Source organism: Triturus cristatus, chromosome 6, assembly GCF_964204655.1.
Source record: "Triturus cristatus chromosome 6, aTriCri1.1, whole genome shotgun sequence".
Lineage (NCBI taxonomy): Eukaryota > Metazoa > Chordata > Amphibia > Caudata > Salamandridae > Triturus > Triturus cristatus.
The window spans coordinates 1,823,334,902-1,823,355,128 of NC_140589.1; the positions used below are offsets into that span (position 1 = coordinate 1,823,334,902).

The window sequence follows — 20,227 nt, forward strand, 5'->3', positions numbered from 1 at the left end:
TTACAACGATTTGCCTTAGTGGTGCTGGGCTTTGAAATAGTATAAATTACTATTCCAACTCCAGTCTACGCAACAGAAGGGAAGGTGTCGGACTTAAAAATCCAACACCAGTTCAACAATGTGCCCCTTAAAGCAAGTCGTTGTAATGACTTGAGGGTTAAAGGAGCACGTGGTAACGTCACAGTCGGGTAGTGACTGCATTGTAAAGGCAGGCCGTTGTTGTGACTGCGGGGTAAAGGATGTTTCCCGTTGTCTCCACCTCACCTGTCTTTTCTGTGCGGGGATCTCTGACACTGTGGCAGAGATCTCCACACATGAATGCTTAAGTTTCAGTAGCAAATGTAGGTGAAAAAAGGTGAAATGCATGGAAAATGGGCAATATTATTGAATTATAAAATATTTCTTAACCTATGGGTATTCAAAGGTGAATAAATATTCTAAAATTAAATAATAAATATGTACTAATTTTATATGTTTTTATCATACATTTATTTGTATTTATATTTTAACTATTTTAAACAATGTGACTTAATTTAACATTATTTCCCATGGGGTTTCATTTTAAGTCCCTTACTCCATTATTTTCTATGGGAGAGGGTTGCAGCACTAGTGGCTGGCCATGTGAAATGCTGGACTTAGTACAAAAGTGTACGTTACAGTGTAAGTTACTACAAAGTACAGTTTGTGAATACTGAAAAGTAGTAAACTTACTCAAAGGGGTAAGTTATCTTTGTGAACCAGGCCCACAAATACTGAAGTAGGAGGGTTAAACAGGTGGTGAAGACATGCATTTCTACACTTACGTGTAAATCTACACTCAGAAATGGTGACTAGCAAAAAAGTGTAGACATGTCCCTAGTTGTAGTAGTGAATATACACCCCACCAAACCTTCACATATATGTTTACCTCCTAGGATAAATGGACCTCTGTAGGGCATTGGGATATTTCCCTCAAGGTGCTTTGTGGCTTGGTTACCCATTGAGGAAGACATGGTTCTCCTGAGTGCCAACATTCATAGGGAGTGCATGCCATCGTCCTTAGTTTTAAAAGCATCTCCTGACTCTTCATCTACCCCGTGGCCATCTGGAGCTCTGGAGATGGTTTTGATTTGGTATGAAAGGGGAGGCAGTAGAGGTTTTGTGTTTTGGGGGCTTTGTTATTGATACATTTGAGTGAGGAAGTGGGATTTGAAGGTCACCTGAATGTTGACTAGGTCTTGTGAGGCGATTTTACACTTGAGGGAGATAGGCCTTCTGCCTCTGTCGTCTGCCTAGCGTGACCATTTACTTTGTTGAACACTGGTATGGCGGTAGCAGGATAGTATGTTTGTTTTGGCATGGGGAGTGGTCTGTAGATGATAATGAAGTACAGTCCGGCTTTCAAAAAAGGCTAGTGTTAGGGTTAATTTAGATGTTGATGATGTAGGCGGGTCGATATAATAGTTAGTTATATCAGTAGTTATATGATATAATTACCTTGTAATCATATTAGTTACATTGTAGTTATCGATGTCATGATAGCAGACCTCGACACACTAACATACAATTTGTGATGAAGAATTGGTATGTCTATGGAGCTGAGTGCATGCGCACCTGCTTGTTGGAGGGGCGGATTGTTCCTGGTTTCTGCCATCCCGGGCCCTATGAAGCTTATATTGTCCAGAACAGTGGTCCCTAACACCTAAAACTAGCTGCATTGTTGAGGACAAGAATAATGATAGGAAACTAGATTAATCCTAGTTACTATTTCCATGTTGCTTGACCTCTGCGTCATGTCAAGAGGACACATCATACTCGCTGAAAGGAGATGAGGCAAGCCATTAGACTGGGCAGCTGTCAATCTGAGGGGTCAAGGGTGAAGCAGAAAAGCCAATAGTAAAAGACAATGGGTTTCTGTAGTGGCTATGTAAATGGGAAGCAACTTGGAGATAACGTCCAAAAACCTTTTCACTGAGTCATACAATAGATTTCCCTGCTTTAGGCGACCATTATACATGAATTGACAATTTGAACCCTTAAGCTTAGCCAGCTCACTTTCATGAAATGCAAACAGAAGGAAATCATTAGCATATATCTTTGTGCAATATTTGAGCTGAGTTCCTTTGGCATGTGCTTTTTCTCTATCGTTTTGTTTTTAGCTCCTGGAGGCCTGAGAGTGGGGGCAGAGCCAATAGAAGGAGGAGACAACATAACCCTTGTCTTCACCACAAGAGAGGAACTAACCAGGGTCAGATGGTACCTGGTGAGCAGAGCCTGGGGCTTCACCAAGGAAATCCACAATGGGACGGAGGCAACTCTGACAAGACCACCCTGGGGCTATGAGCTGGTGGTCACCTCCAACTCCAGTGTTTGGGAAGGTATGGACTTCTGAAACTATTTCACAACACTCTAATTTAAGATAGAAACCATCAAATAGCACCTTTGAATAAACCAAATGTACAATTTAAGTTGCTCCTATCGGCTACCTGACAGTAATGACCATCCAACTTGGCAACGACAATTGTTTTGCCTCATACGTATCCCCAGTATGAACACGCCACTGCCTAAACCCCAACACCGTCCCCTGGGACCCAGACATCTCGATGTAGAAGCCCAGACTTATATCTGAAATGCAGTTACACAGAAAGTGTATCCCAGTTGCACTCCTGCCTTCTCTTGTGTGAGACTCTACTGTCATTGAAACATGGTCAGTGAGATAGTGCATGCTGTTTGCTGCACCCCGGTTTCAAATCATCATGCCTTTGATGGGTTTTTAACTCGAAAGATTATTTTGAAATGGTTTAATAATAAGGTAAATATTTTATGAAACATACTGTCAGAATCCCTTACAGAGGGTCATGGTTCAAGCAAAAATTAGTGGGCCCCAACCGCGATGGTTGAGGCCTTTTAATCTTGATGTCCTGTAGGCCGTCCTATTAAGGGCCTCTGGGCCAAGTACCCCTTCAGCACTCGACTCTCAGTGGTAGCGCAGGTCGAGTAGTTAAAGGCTTGGAAGTAGGTGCAAGGTGAGCACTGGCTCACAACTCAAAACACATCAAGCAATCCCAATAATTGACAGTCCAGTCAAATACTTTTATGTAAAATGGATTATTTATCTACGAACACAAAGTATAATATAACACATTGAAAACAATATGCACAGCTTTCTTGAGGCAAGCCCATTATCATTACCTGGGTCAGCTTTCCAGTCCCACTTCACTGTTTATGGCTATTGGTTATTCCCCATTCCTGTGGGGAGACATCCAAGCTAGGCTCCGCTAATTCCTTTGATTCTCAGAAGTTCTATGGTGCTGTCTGGCAAGGTCCCTGAGTCCCCACGCTGGAGTGCCTTAATTCAGAGGAAATTCCCCCTTTGGCAGTCTTATCCGCTCTTGCGGGGTGGCGGTTCAGAGTACCCGGGTGCCCCTTGGCCACTCAGTGATGTCCAGACAGCGAGAAGATGCTGTTGTAGTGATCACTGTTCTTGGCATCGCTCTGATGAAGTAGGTCTCTCCTGAGTTTCGGGGGCAGGTCTCTGATGCTCCAGGATGGGGGACGTGAAGTTATTGATTTCTCCCTCCACGGGTCATGACCCATGGTGTCATCTTATGGGGTCAGGGTGATGGCCTACTTCCTCTTTGAGGGCTTCTTCCTCCGGACACGCAGATAGGGTTGCTGCAGCACATGCAGAGCGAGGGCCCTGTCTCTTCACCGCAGCCTCCACATGGAATAAGAGGGTTGCGGAGGCACAAACAAAGTAATGGTCCCCTGCGGACCATGGCACTGTATTGGGGAATTATCCTCCGTCTCTCACAGCGCAGCACTAAGATCAGTAACCCTTTTTCTTTACCGTCACCTCAACCTGGAAAGATGCCCATGGACTTTGAAACACGGGCTGACAGCTGGTTGGACCAGAATTTCTCATTCTGCTTCTGGGATCCACGCAACAGGATCCCAACTGGAGCGCACTCCCTCCAAGGGATCTCCTTCACCATACAGGGCCCACTGGTGTGGGCTCAGGCGAGATGTCCCCCTCACCCAGCAAGGAAGACTGACTGACCCGTAGTCCTCAGTCCCCACAGAAAGAATTCATGCTGGGCTCCTCCACGCTGATGTGCAGCTTCCGTTTGACAATGTCAGTCTCGAGCTCCCTTTTCATAATCCGTTTCCAGACACACTTTTGAATTATTTTCTCTATTTTTGAAGGTTTAGTTCTGGGGGTTGCTCCCTTTGAAGTGCCAGCTCCTTTATTGTGCTCTTCCTCCAGGGAGCTGTCACAGCAGGACAGTCTCCACATTTTGATAGCTCCAAACACTAGACCAAACTAGAGGTTCCCACCTGGATGTCAGCCTCAGTGATACGTACTTCAAAAGGTTACTAAAGAGCCCCAGCCCAACTCTTAATGATTCAGCTCCATCTCCTTCCTCAGATGTGCCCAGGCTCCTTCAGCCAGTGACCTCCTTTCAGAATCAGAGCTCCTTTTGAAGTGCAGGGAAGGGCTTGTCTCCCTCTTCCTCTAAAGTGTGTCACATCCAGCTCTCTGGGATGCAACAATCCACACATCTTTCTGGAGGAAACCTCTACCTCTCCCTGCTCGTCCAGCAAGGCCCTGAGACTTCCAAAATGGATCCCAGTGTCTTGTGTATTGTGCCCTTCATAAGCTTACACACAATCCTGCGCACACACGCATTCAGACGTGTGCAGTCTCCATTATGCTGTATCTCTCCCCAGGCACGTATACATCAAAGCCCACTCATGCAACATCCAGCGCTACTTCCTATGTGATGTACCTTCCTGCAGACACATGCACATCTTTCTGCAACTCCTTTCAGTGTTCCTCTTGCATTGTATCATCTCTCAGGTACATCCTCGCACTCACATGCAACGGCTTGCGCTATTCATCCGCCCTACACTATCTCCCAGCGACACGTATATCCTCACATGCACATGTAATTGCTCACAGTATTTCTCCTGCACTGTACCATCTTTCAGGCAAACATACACCCTCACGCTGCACACAACCCAATGCAGGCCAAGGGTTGAACTAAGTACACAGCAGCGGAACTTTTCTGGAGTGGGCCAGGAGGCACAAGTCTAGTGACACAGACACCACGGAAATGTTCATAGTGACCACACCGTCATCCGCTCCACTCAACACGCATGCACAGACGTCACCCAAAGATTACACTGACACTTTCATTATGGGTGAAGAACTGCTGCAGGTTTATTTCATACAACATAAGTATGACGATAAGTGGGTTATCTTACGGGCGATCCAGGGCAAGCAGCCCCTCGCTGCTCCGCCCGCCTTGCGAGCCAGCACGCACGGTGGGTCGATGCCCGACAGTGCGGCACATTTTTTCAGATCCTCCTTTGGATCACGTGATCTGTCTAATACTCCCGCCCCTTTTAACGGGGGCGGAGCGTGTTGTGGCACACCCCCGGGTGGTCAGGCCCCCCAACCGCCCGAAGGACTAACGGGGCGCCGTCGCGGTCTTCCCAGAACCTCCTTCGGCTCCCGGACCTTGGCTCGGGCACCCTTACTGTGCCTGACAGGGGTACCCTTACTGTACCGCCTGTCGCAGAGGTACCCTTACTGTACCCTTCTGCCTCCAGATCGCCCTGTAACTCCGCCTGCAACGCAAGAAAAAACATTAAAACATTCCAATAGCCCGCTGCCTCCGCCGCGCAGGGTAAGCGGAAAGGGTGGGAATTCGCGTGGCCAGGAGGAGCGGCGCAGGAAGCAGAGGAAGATCTGAGGGGGTGAGGTGCTTAAAAGGGGGGGCTAGCCTCGCCCACCCTCGTAGCACGCCTCCCCAAGACAAAACCCATTGGGGGCTCCCCTCCCCGAGGCGCGGCCTAACTAGAGAGGCGGAGCAGGGGGGGGGAGGGAGGCTCCGACGGGCGGCCACTAGAGGGCTGCCCTGCTGCTGTCCCCCTGTGTGGGACGCGGGCAGCGGCATAGTGACCACACCGTCATCCACTCCACTCAACACGCATGCACAGACGTCACCCAAAGATTACACTGACACTTTCATTATGGGTGAAGAACTGCTGCAGGTTTATTTCATACAACATAAGTATGACGATAAGTGGGTTATCTTACGGGCGATCCAGGGCAAGCAGCCCCTCGCTGCTCCGCCCGCCTTGCGAGCCAGCACGCACGGTGGGTCGATGCCCGACAGTGCGGCACATTTTTTCAGATCCTCCTTTGGATCACGTGATCTGTCTAATACTCCCACCCCTTTTAACGGGGCGGAGCGTGTTGTGGCACACCCCCGGTTGGTCAGGCCCCCCAACCACCCGAAGGACTAACGGGGCGCCGTCGCGGTCTTCCCAGAAACTCCTTCGGCTTCCGGACCTTGGCTCGGGCATCCTTACTGTGCCTGACAGGGGTACCCTTACTGTACCGCCTGTCGCAGAGGTACCCTTACTGTACCCTTCTGCCTCCAGATCGCCCTGTAACTCCGCCACAGCTCTGGGGAGGCTCCCGTCGCTGCCAGAGCCCCCCCTTCCTCCCTTCACTGTTATAGGTGCCCTGCCCCAACGAGCTAGCTTTGGCGTATATGGATATGAAATCCTATTGTGATTTTCAATTGGGCCAAGTAGGGTCATTCTGGCTTGGAAGTGTGTTTCCAACAGCTAAGCACAGTAAAGCAGGATGGAGGTAACGTGTGAGTTAACTGCCTTCCCTACGTTTATCCACACAAGCTGACATCACGGGTGTCTAATGATGGGATGGGCACTTAAAAGCTGTGAACATCAGACGGTATGGGGGCAACAGCCTCTGTCTTTGTACTCTCACCCAGCACACCGGAAACATACGCTCACTGTCCCTGGCTGCTACACGTCACTGCCCCTGAATAGTTACTGCCACAAACGTAGCTAGTGACAGCATTATTGGCAAGTGATTCCTTGAGACAATCTCGCCTCCCTACAGCATGCTAATACACATCAATTGAACAGATAAAACTTCTAACTCTGCCGTATTACCTTTTTGGCCATTAACCGTACTATTTCTTACTTTCACGTTGTATTAATATCCTATTGTTTACTTTCACTGACCAATCTCAGCAACATCTCCTAGGATTGCCTCTCCACTGCCAATAATGACCTAGCATTCTGGGGATCATCTTAACTACCAAATAATACAGGTTTTATTAAATATTCTTGCAAGTGAAGTTACATTAACTTAGATGATGGAGTCTTATTCTAGCCTTGTTCTTCAATAGTTCATATAAAATCAAACTAAGATAAATATTATTGAAATATTTTGCTTCATTCCTACTTGTAATTCCTTAAAATTGAAGCTTCATTCCTGAAGACGACATGTAATTAGCACAATTTTTTTTTTTTGTAAAAGTCAAATCAGTTATAAAAATTCAAAACCTAATGCTAACCACAACAATCGGGAACATATGTGCAAATGTCTTTTTAACCGGCACTGAAAATATTTACCGTTTGTGTAATGTTCGCTATATAATGTTGTTAGTTAATGTTATTGACTGATACAACTTGCACTGCACTTTCACCTTTTACCATAACTATTAGTCCAAAATATCGTTAAACTTGTTGACTTCAGTTGAATTAATTTCAACATTAATTTCTTTTTTTTTATAATTGTTTATTTCAACAGTATGTCACCTTGTGGAACATCCTGTGTGGTTCCACCAGCTCTGTTTTCGAATCTCTCAGTGGTGCACAGACACATTATGTTCCGCTCCTGAAAGATTATGAAATCCAATCCCACATTTGTTATGTCATGGTATACTAAATTTGTAGGGCACTCGTATAGGTTGGTTTCCTGGCGCTACTCTGAAACCGGTTAGAGTGGTATGTTACTCATCTTACCTGTCTAACTAGCCATGTTTAGGAGTTTGCAGGAAGTCATGGTGTCTGTGCAAGACCTAATCTCTGGAGGTTCAAATATCTGGGACCTAGTGTGAAAAAACCTTGTTCCCCCAAAGTGTTTCCGTTTACAGGATCCCTGGGGGACACCACATGTAGTTTAATCATGGGGGTCGTGACGTGGCCAAGGTGAACCCTTCACGCCGCCACATTCATATCGCAGCATGGATAAAGAGCAGTATTTTTTTTTTTTTTTAAACCAAATTACTTTCGAGATTTTCACCATAACCACTTGATGTGCCATTGGCTTGAGTATTAGGCAATGTCCTTTTCGAAGGAGTACAGCTCTCAGATATCATCCACCCAACACAGGGCATCTGTGAGTGACACAAAATATTTACAGCTCCATGTGCTTACTAAAATGGACCCGCTCCTCAGTTTCCAGCACACAATGCCCTTTAATGTCATCTGGCCCTGGTGCCTATCAAACAACTGTGACAGCCTCTGTCACCTTCATCCAATAAATAAACGAACTTCAAAAGGTCGCAGAAGAGGCAAGCCAGGCTAAGTCTCGGTAGACCATGTCACTCTGGGCTTTCCCTTGCCTCCCTGTGGAACAGGGAGAATAAACTTAAAGATGTTAAGTATGACACACAAACCCAGGCCTTCCGCATGTCTAAAAACAGCTCAGGCTGCTGACTGTCCTCTATAGACTAAGTTGCCACTATGACTGTGAGTTGCAGAAAAACCTTACACCAGCTGTTTCCGGATAGCAAGGCTAAATATGAAAGGCAGCAGCATCTCTTGACTTAAGCTTGGAACTCGCACTAATAAATACCTTCAAGATGTTATGTAAGACACACAGACCCAGGACTTCAGCCTGTCTCAAAACAGCTCAGGCTGCTGACTTTTCTGTATGGACTAAGCTGCCACTGTGACTTGAAAGAAACATTACACCAGCTGTTTTCGAATAGCAAGGCAAAGATGAAAGACAGCAGCATCTCTTGACTCTAGCGTGGAACTCACAATAATAACATTGGTAGATCAATTTCCGTGTTACACCTTTCTACAAGCTGACCATTGCATTATGGTTGAGACTGGGTTCTAGGCTGAACCTTTGACATATTTGTACTCCTGCTACCAAGATAACATATATATATCTATATATATATATATATATATATATATATATATATACCCTCCCTTATCCTGTTGCACCCCTCGGGACACATAACTTCGTACCTATAGGCATGGAGCTACTGCCAAAGAGATTCCCCCCTAGTACCAGATAACCCCAATAAATGCTGGATTTTGGAACCTATGTAAAGCGCCTTCCGGTGCGTGTGAACCCATGTCATTGCGATTAGTAACTGTTGCATTGTTTGAGCAAAACATGCAACTTTATTCATTCAGTCATTTAATCAGCACAGCATGCTGGAGATAGAGGAATGTGTGGCCGGCCCAACGATATACACGTGAGCCACGGCATGGCATGGCTCCAGAGACATGGCTGAGTGAAGCGGCCTCACGACTTTTGTGACCGTGCAGTGCAGGTACGACTGCCCCTGACAATTTAATTTAACTGACAACACAAAGCTGAAGCCCTACATGTGTACATATGGACAGCTGCTGTATTGCCAGTGGCGCAGGAGTCTCATGTAGGTATTCAACTGGTCTCTAAAAATTATCATCATCATGACTTGAAGTTGTATAAAACCACTGGCCCTCAAACACTGCCTAAGGACATAAGAAATGTGGGTTTTTATCCTATTAAGTGCGTGCCTATGCATGATGATGCCGGGCCAACACCGGGCAATTGGCACTGGTGCACCACAATGCAAGCTTGCCTGTATCACAAGAAAACCTTCCCCAATTTGGACATACACACAACCGCCTCTAGTGTCCTGCAATCAGCTATTCCGAATCTGACTAACGAAAACGACCATTGGCCAAAAGGTAAAACTACGAAAAGCTTTACCCATTGTGCTTCCCAATGCTGGTCATGCCTAAATTGCAGCAGCAATGCGAGAGCCCCACCACATTGTCTGAATCTTCCTGGCCGCCCCAAAGGAGGCATTGCACAGGAGATGCACATTGGAAATGCTCTGGGAGGAAGGAATGCTGTCTGCCTGCAGCCCTAGCTAGCCATATGTTTCTCAAAACGCTTGCCATAAACCGTGATGAGTACAGACTCATCATATATCACCCTGGCCCCAAACCTTTCCCAGGCAACTGGAGAGAAATGAACTCATTTGCGCAGGGCAAGAAATACCAAAAGTTAGGATGAGCGTTCGTAGCTCACTGTTGACTATTGGGGCTTTAAGATATACATTGCAAGTAACAAAAGGATGCCTCTTTTGGACACAGTAACCCGCTGACCTATTTACATCATACGCACTCTGAAATCTACCTGGCACACGTTCTTTGCAGCCGGCATATTAACCCTCTGCACTAACTACACCGAAGTCAAAACCTCCACTATACAAATTCCTGATCTCTCTCCAGGAAGATAACGAATCCCCCGAGTTATCTAGACATTTATGTGAGGCCTGGAATTGCCACGGAAAGAAACGCAGCATCCGGTGCGTTAAAGCATAATAAACTTCCAAACCCGGCCGGAGGAGACGGCTGGGAACCGCGACGGGGGGACAAGATACCTGAACATGTTGGCATGTCAAGAAAACAGAGATCGGTGGTGAGCCCCTGAAAGGAATAACTGTCTTATGAGAGCAGCGCCTGCTGGGTGTGAATGGATCCTGTCCGAACAGTGTAGGGGGTTAGAAGTAACGTTATGGAAGGGTGGACACATTACAGCGAGGTACACTCAGCGGCACCGGGGCAGAACATATGCGGGGTTGGTTCTCCTCTACCCACCTGGGGTGGCACTGACAAGGGGTGAGGGCCATAAAATTGACCCTTGAGTAGGTTCAAAGGGACTGACCGTGAGCCAGAAGACGCAACCCTTTCCACGATAATGACTGGTTCCTACCCCCCGCACCCTCATAACGGACGTAATCTCGGCAGGGTTTGTACTTCATCATTCAAAGGCCGATGTCATTAGTACCATCACGTTGCGAAACAAAAGCAGCTATATTAAGAGCCAAGCGTCATTTTAGTTTACTCTCTACATCATTTCCTTTTTTATCAAAACCACTTTTGATTATTGTGTCGACGTTGCTTATTCCTGAACTAATCGTAGGCCGAATAAAAGAGATTGCTAAGTGATGGAGGGACTAGGGCCATGACATTTTCGCCCACGGCTACATTACATATTACAAATACAGGTACTATGGAACTATAATGCAGATCAAAACCGGAAAGTTTACATTTAGCGACTTCTAGCAATCACCGCAGAGCTGCGCGCTGAAGTGTTGACCGCTGAACAGGACAGGTACACGTGTAGATGGGGACAGAGAGGAGCAGGGGTGACGCACTCAGTGTGACAGGTAAAGCCCTGATGGCTCCCAGAAGCGGGTTGGCAATAGTGGCTATACTGAGCAGTAAATATATACTGTGACCCAAATACTACCAGAGATGAGCAGTACACAACATGGCCCGGGGTCGCCAATGAACCTTAACTATAGTACACATACCGTTAGCCCCCCGCGATCAACACGATGCAATGTGGTTACTGGTACCCCTGCTGCTGTTAGCCCTGAGCCTTGACGCACTGCTAGTACAGCCTGGCTGTTAAAATTGTGAGACACGTGCGGAAGAATGCTAATTTTAAGTAATAAGCACAAGCACCCTGCTCACACCATTAGCCAATAAAATGTATTCCCGCCTTGTCATCGCTAACAGGCACCCAAACCCTTTTACTGCCGAGTCTGATCCGTAAATACATCCACCAGCAGTGGACACGCACCATGATATCTGGCCGTCGTGCAAACAACGTATTGCTTATAAAGCACCAAGCGGAACGCCCACTGCTAGTACTGCCTGCATCAAGCAGCAAGTACACTGCCTGAACTGCTGTAAATTTCGACGAGGCTGAGCGGTAGACATGATACTCACACTGTCCCCCCGCGCAACCCACCCACCTTGGTCATAATGTCGGCGCCGAGCAGTAGGCATCCCGCCTATACCGACCGTATCAGTAAAATTACTCCTAATGCTTTCTGCCCCACACAGAACAACACTGTTAGTCTCTGCACCGTATAAAACAAGAGCGGGCCAGGGGAGATTGAGTGATTTGCCCAGAGACCGCGCGTGAAAGCGACCCGAACGTAAGGGGGGGGGGGCGCTGAACAAGAGCACCTTACTATCGTGCAAACTCGGGCGCGGGGAGATAAAGAGATTAGCCCAGGGACACTACATGACGCGACCCAAAGGTATAGGAGCGCTGTACATAAACACCGACTCGCAAAATTAACTGCCGCGGGGAGGTGAAGTGGTTTGCCCTTGAGACACAGCGCGAACCCGATCCCAAAGATACTGGATCGCAGCGAGGGGCACCGTAGTATGAATCGGTCACAGGGGAGAAAGTGATACACTGCACGCGCCCTACCAAAGAAATCAGAGCGCAGAGCATGAGCCCATAGAATTCCTACATATGCGCCCCGGGGACTCCCAAGGCAAAGATACAAAGGCGCGGCGCGTGGGGGAGCTTACCATGCCGGGGTAGCCTCCCTCCCACTAGGCCCGCCTCCTGGTAAATACTTAAAGAAAACGAACGAAGCCGGCGCCCTAGGCAGCATGGCCGTGATACCCTGAATACTTGACCCCGTGGTCAAAACAACTTAAATAAACAATATATGGGCCCACCAGAAAGTACAGCGCAGAAGGAGTCAAAGTAGCAGAAAGGCAGCGGAGGGATGCAAACCTGCGGCAAACCCGCGCCTTCGACCGCATGGCCGCGATACCCAGCATACTCGGCCCCGGGGTAAAGCACCACAGCCATCGGCCGCGGCCCCGAGGCCGTACAAAACAAACCTGGAGAGCCCCCCGCCCAGGCAGGTCACGTGCACATGAGAAACTCATGCCTGGAGGCCATAAGGGACACGACCAAAAAGGGGGCACCGGCTGAGACTCGGGAGCCGAGCTTCGGGCATCAACGGCCTGGGATAAACATTTCATCACATCGATAAAACAAGTAAATATGTACAGTCAATGGTGACATCCCCTTACACTGCCTAGGCGCTAAACCCGAACCGCTGGACTCCCCCCACACAGGGTCGAAAGAGCAACTCCCGGACAAGTGGGAAACGCGAAAATGCCCCCCCTCATCCCCGGAGCTGCGGGACATACCGCCCATACGCTTCAGTGCCCCTTGACCCAGCACGAGTTGTGCTGACACAGAAAGGAGGGGGGCCACTGCCAGGCCCTCCAGATCACTCACCACCTAAGCGAGCAGGTCCGAGGACAGGACACGACGGAGTCGGGGTGAGGGGACGGGGGCAGAGGCCGATCTCGCATCTCCCAATCAACGCGACGCTGCCAGGAAGGAGACGGAGACGACCGCGACCGACGACCACAAATTCGCGTGGCCAGGAGGAGCGGCGCAGGAAGCAGAGGAAGATCTGAGGGGGTGAGGTGCTTAAAAGGGGGGGCTAGCCTCGCCCACCCTCGTGACACACCTCCCCAAGACAAAACCCATTGGGGGCTCCCCTCCCCAAGGCGCGGCCTCACTAGAGACTAGAGAGGCGGAGCAGGGGGGGGGGGGAGGCTCCGACGGGCAGCCACTAGAGGGCTGCCCTGCTGATGTCCCCCTGCGTGGGACGTGGGCAGCGGCACTCTACTGATTACTAAAAACACTGTATGCTCAGGGGCGTAACACAGGCCCCCGCATCCTCCGCGGTGCGGGGGCCCCCAAGCTGCAGGGGGCCCCCTCAGCCCAGTAATAAAACCTGAGCGCTCTGTATTAAATCCGGATCAGAGGCCCCTCTGTGTACATTGCGGGGAGCCCCTTAAACTTTAGTTACGTCACTGGGTATGCTGCCACCACGGCGCTCGTGCCACTTAACTCCAGGTGAAGGCAGTATCCTTACACCTCCTGAGGGTAAAATTTGAGGAGCTCCTCCCGGTCTAAGCAGACCGCAATCCATGAGACAGGCCGAGGTCATAGCGCACACACATGATCTGTGTGAGCTCATGACCAAAAATCATTACCAAAGATCCAGATATTGCCACAGCTGGGGCACTCGGGGCAGGGGTACATGGCTGTCACCATGTGAGGGACTTTTCTGTCCCAACGCATACTTTTAAATACAATTAAACGTCACAGAACACTTTTTTAAATGTGTCAGGTTGGAGGTGAAAATAAATTGGAAATAGAAGACGGAATCTGCAGTTTGAGGTTGTGGTTAGAACATAACTCTACCCTGATCCATGATAAGTGCAGAACAACTTAAATGAACTAATTATGGCACCATTCCGAACATATGATATAAATCAGCCTGGCGGGAGAACCGATGCCGCACAAGCCAATCGGCAGGCTTTACCCAGCCAATGTGCATATCTCTCTCAATCCTGCCTGACGTGGTGCCAGGGCGACATATCAGGGTAAAACAGGCCTGCAGGGTGAGATCTGTAGCTGGGCATTTGGATTGTTCTGGCTTGCTTTTGCTGAGGTCTGCACTTCTGCCGGCGATGTCCACGAGGGTCTATCGAAAGTCACGGGACGATAGGAATGCGACGATGATATCAGTAAACATGCAGCAGGGAACGTAGAACATGAGGGTAAAAGTTACTTGTGGAGAGAATTAAAAATAAAAGAAAGTACTTTGACAGTACATTAGTGATGTATACAAATGCCTGATTCAGCCCAATAGCGCATAGAGTGCAGACTGCTCTTTAGTTCCAATCTGCACTCACACGCTTTCTTTTATTGAAAACTAATGATACAGAAAAGTATTCATTCATCCCAGAGCTAATACCATTTCCATGCACCTGTTTTTTTTTTACTTTTGACATTTAAAGTGTTTATTCACAAAGGTGATCCGCCTATTAGGTGGGAATCTCCGGTCACTGTGACCCACTTTTCTCTTTTGTACAAATAATGGCTTCATCGACACAGGACCTCAGTATGCAATTAATCTAAAACCTTAGCTAATATTATGAGCGCATTCCATTCTATCGTTACTGCGATTACGATGCGATGTTACTTTCAGTCTGGTACCAACTCTCTCTCCAGCAGCTCCGCAGCTCGACAGTGCCGTCGCGCGCCGCAAGTAGCGAGACCCCCTCGCACGAGTGTTCACGCCTGCTGTCAGTTCCCTGCCTCTACGCTTCTTCAGCCTTAATCCAGCACCTCGCTTGCTTAGTTGATTTAATTGAATTTTTTAACCCTAATCTAACCTGATTGCTTATTTAATTAAATAGCTAACTCTAACCTGACTGCATCTCGGCTGGTTTCCCACCGGTTTCCAGCCGCTCCTGCCCCTGCAGCCCTTCCCCCCTGGACAGCCTACGCTCCCGCCTCCCAGCACCTCGTACCGCCCCCTCCCCTATTTTATGGCGGTCGCGCCGCTGGTCGCACCAAGGGCGCGCCTAAGGCACGCCTGTCTGTGCCCATCCGCGACCTGACCGCGGCCAGAGCCAGGAACGCTGGATCTTCGACCATCCATCGCTACGACACCACCACCCTCCTCGCACTCAACCTCGGAAGATTGAGGTAATGCCAACAGGCCTCACCGAACACGACCCACAGCCAGTTCTCCTGTCTCCACTGCCACCAGACCCTCACTGCCACCCCGGCCTCCAATACCGCCGACGCCAGCACCGGCGACACCCTAAAAGGCATCCTCCTCAACGTACACCCCGTACACAAACAAGCCATGGAAATCTGGAACCTACTGGACTCTCTCTCGCCCGACATTGCCTTCTTCACAGAGACTTGGACCAATGCATCCTCCGCCCCCGACATCAACACCGCCATCCCGGACTGATACAAGATCCAGAGGAAAGACTGCACCAACCACCCAGGAGGGGGCCTCGCCATCGCCCACAAGAACACCCTGCGCCTCACCACCCCCAGCGAAACCGTCCCCTCCGCCGAACACCTGAACTTCCAGATCCAGACCACCCCCAAAGCCACACTCCGAGGAACCCTCGTCTACAGACCCTCGGCCCCTGGACACCCTTCGCCATCACCATCACCAACTTCATCACACCCCACACCATCACCTCAACAAACTACTTACTAATTGGAGACCTGAACTTCCATCTCTACAACCCCAGCGACCCCAACTCCACCATCATCTGTAAAAACCTCACCAGCATCTGACTTAAACAACTCTTCAACACACCGACCCACAGAGCAGGACACACCCTCGATCCCATCTTCGCGAAAGGTAACAGCAAGCACTTCAGCCACACAACGCAACCGCCATGGTCCAACCACCACTAGGTACACTTCGCCTTCAACAAAACCAAGGCAGCCAAACCAGCACGATGGAGCAAGGTTACCGATGTGCAACTTAACTCCACCCTCACCCGAGACAACCACATCTGAGCATCCGACGCAAATGACACAGCCAGGGAACTCCACACCTGGATCTCCAACTGCGCAGACAAGCTTGCCCCGCTACGCAACCCCAACAAACAATGCTCCAGGAAAGCCGCCTGGTTCACCACCGCTCTCCAAGAAGCCAGGCACACCTGCAGATGCCTGAAGAAGAACTGGAGAAACACCAAGACAATCGAAAACCACACCACCTACAAGGACACCACAACCAAATCAGAGCCACCAAGAGGAACTTCATCCACAACAAAATCCTCACCAACTCCAACTCCAAGGAACTTTTCTGTGTCATTCAAGAATGCACCAACCCACGCAGCAAAGCCACAGACATCACCCCATCCCAAGACCTCTGCGACAAGCTTGGAACCTACTTCCACCTCAAGATCAAAAACCTCTATGACAACTTCGTCACCCATCCACCAGGCGCCACAGATGGCCCCCCACCCCCTAGAGACTCCAGGCAACCCACCATCTCCAACTGGACACCGATCACGGCCGGAGACACCCCCGACCATGAAAGGCATCCACTCAGGGGCCCCCACCGACCCCTGCCCCCTTCACATCTACCACAGAGCCACGGCCGCCATCGCACCCGAACTACAACGCACCATAAACACCACCTTCAAAACTGGCACTTAGATTCGGAAGCAACCACAGCACAGAGACCGCCCTACTCGCCGTCACAGACGACATCCGCACCATCGTGGACCAAGGCCACTCCGCAGCCCTCATCCTACTCGACCTATCGACAGCCTTCGACACCGTCTCCCACCGCACACTAGTCACCAGACTACATGAGGCAAGCATACAAGGAACAGCCCTAGACTGGATTCGATCATTCCTCACCGGAAGAAGCCAAAGGATCAGACTGCCACCCTTCCTCTCAGCCCCCACGAAAATCACCTGTGGAGCCCGACCCTCTTCAACATCTACATGGCCCCCCTCGCAGCCATTGTCCGACAATACAGCCTCAAAATCATATCCCACGCTGACGACACCCAGCTCATCCTCTCCCTCACCCAAGACCCGACCACCTCCAAACTCAACTTCCAGAAAGGAATGCAGGACGTCGCAGTCTGGATGACCAACAGCTGCCTGAAGCTCAACGCCAAGAAGTCAGAAGTCCTGATCCTCTGAACCACCACTTCAGCATGGGACAGCACCTGGTGGCCGACCGCCTTCGAAAGCCCACCGACCCCCTCAGACTACACCAAAAACTTCGGCATCGGACTCGACTCGTCACTCACTATGAACCGACAGATCAACGCTGTCACCTCCAGCTGCTTCAAAACCCTCCGCATCCTCCGCAAGACCTTCAAATGTCAAGGAAGACAGTCACCCACGCACTCATCACCAGCAGACTAGACTATGGAAACGCACCCTACGCCGGCATCAACAAGTCCCTACTCCGCAAACTCCAGACAATACAGAACACCGCCGCCAGACTCATCCTCGGCATTACCCGCCACAAACACATCAGCCAACACCTACGAAGTCTTCACTGGCTGCCCGTGGAGAAAATAGTCACCTACAAAATCCTCACGCCTACAAATGCCTACACAATAATGGACCCAAATACCTCAACAACAGAATCAACTTCCACGTACCCAAAAGAAACGTCCGATCTTCCAAACTCACACTGGCCGAAACCCCGCTCATCCACGAGCCAGAGCAGGTGGAAGATCCTTCTCTCACATTGCAGCCAAGACCTGGAACGAGCTACCGGCAGACATCAGACGCGCCCCCTCCCTGAACACCTTCAGGAAGACCCTCAAGACCTGGCTCTTCGGCTAACTAATCTGCGGACCCCCCGCCCCTCAGCGCCTTGAGACCCTCACGGGTGAGTAGTGCGCTTACAATTCTCCAGATTGATTGATTGATGTGGCCTGTTAGGTGTAGGCTTTTGTAGGAGGGCCCAAATTAATGTTGCATTTCATTGTTTCCAGACAATAAACGCACAGTGAGCAAAAAACTGTGGAATGGAATGCTTGCGAGTAATTACAAATGGCTACGATTATAAGAAGCATTCCCATTCACCCCTTTGTGTTTCATCCGTACGTTTGTGATGTCATGTCACAGAAGAACAATTGCAGAATAGATGCTGCACTCACTGATTGACGGACTTCTCCGCATAGAATCTTCAGTGGAAGGTCAAAGGTCAGGCAGGGACGGGACGATGAAAGGATCATTTGAGGAAATTTGCGCCTCTCACTTGAAGAGAGGAGACCGGAGAACAGACTTCAAGTGATGTAATTCCACCCGTTTCCACCCAGAGCACTACTCACTCCTATCGATTCTCCTACTTGGACCTCTGCTGTCTCGTCCTCTGCTGTTAACTGTGTCTCTGACCCTTCTTGAACCTTACTCAATCCAGTCTAGACCAGAACTTTGCTGCTACTTTTAGCCCAGTTACTCATGACTCAACCTGTCTTTTATGTTTCTTTTTTATGTTTTATCCATCTACTACAAATGGGGCCTCTGGATTAACAGTGGACAGCCCCCCCACCCCATTTTTAGGTCTGGCCTGAGGGCACAGTTGTCAGAAGACATGTTATTACCAGTTCTTTAAAATAAGTGCAAAGTAGGATTATGTTACAACCCTAGGAGTATTACTACTCTCTCGCCTCATGCTATTGGCTATTTGTTGCATCATTCATTTCCCCTTCCAGGAAGTGCTCCCATTGCAATGCATGATGGACTAATTCACGTTTGAAAAGTGTACTCAGTTACCTCGCTGTCTCTCGCATTCAGTTCTTTATCTCTTACATGCATTCTGTATAGACATCTATCATTGATGCTATTTTTTCAAAGCATTGATAAGGCAATAAGATAGGGTTGAATGTAATAAACAGCAGTTGTGCATTCAATTCATATTCTAAACCCCTGCCTGTCAGTTTTGATGCCTTCGTGAGTTGTATATTCATGAATATGAACATGAATGGTGCAAGGATTTTCAGCTCAAATGCTAAAATGCAGTTTTGATGATTTCACAAGTCCCTTCCTAAAGAAACATAGAACTGCATGTGAAACTTGCAACTGCAAGCTGATGCCATACATCTGCTGCTTTACTTTTTCTTGTGGTAGCGCCAGCCCTGGGCCTAAATGATACATTTGTTAGTATTATTTGTATACCTAATGTTTGAAACATCGGATTAATCAGGAATGGATTAAGACAGGTTTCCACGACTTCCTCATCAAATGTTTCACTATGAGGTGTTGGTTGCTTTTAGACATGTAGCCCTGAGAGTGATCCCTGTTGTACTCTGCTGTTGATGTCGAAGGAAGTTTATACCTTTTTTTTAACTTATTAAAGTGTTGAAAACTAAAACAATGTTTTTTTCAATTTAAGGCTGAAAATAGATTTTTTTTTTTTTAAATGAAAACAAAATAATACATAAGGCAAAGTTCCTCTTAAAAAAAAAGGCAGCATCAGTATTTACCAGATCATTGCGCATTGGTTAACGCAATAGGAAGTTAAGGATTTTTTTGCCAGGTTCGTTATGCAACATTCATTTTATTCTTTTTTTCTGAAGGTAAATATGTCTGCTTGGTAGTCCACAAGAATTTCCAGTGGGAAGCAAGCCAAGATGTCAGCCTGCCCCTGTTACCAGACGACATCATAAGAACCCCGGCACAGATAACGGTCCAGTGCGCATCCTTCTCTGGGTTGACTCTACAGTGCTGCGTCAGGGACAATGGGAAACACTACAGCATCTCGTGGGATCCTGCTAAAGCCTCCTCAGGTTTGTCCTGAGAAAGTATTCATGAAAACATACTTTTGCGCACAACTGGTAAAGCCAACACCCGTTCGGACATTCCATAGAGAATAGACCTGCTTGCAGATTGGAACCCTGCCTTAAATTATGCTGAAGTTATAAAGCTCTCCGACACATTGAGTTTGGCCTTAGACACAGGGTGACCACTCGGACAAAATGCAGA

General features: G+C 48.7%; 1 protein-coding gene across 1 annotated transcript in view; it reads left to right on the forward strand.

The window, feature by feature from the left end:
• The window catches only part of LOC146822100 (adhesion G protein-coupled receptor F3-like), a 166,197-nt gene that overhangs the window by 83,068 nt on the left and 62,902 nt on the right, over positions 1–20,227 (forward strand). The window contains exons 4-5 of the mRNA XM_085609965.1: positions 2,139–2,357; positions 19,822–20,031. Coding sequence (XP_085466091.1) covers positions 2,139–2,357; positions 19,822–20,031 — 429 coding nt within the window. The remainder of the gene's footprint in view (positions 1–2,138; positions 2,358–19,821; positions 20,032–20,227) is intronic.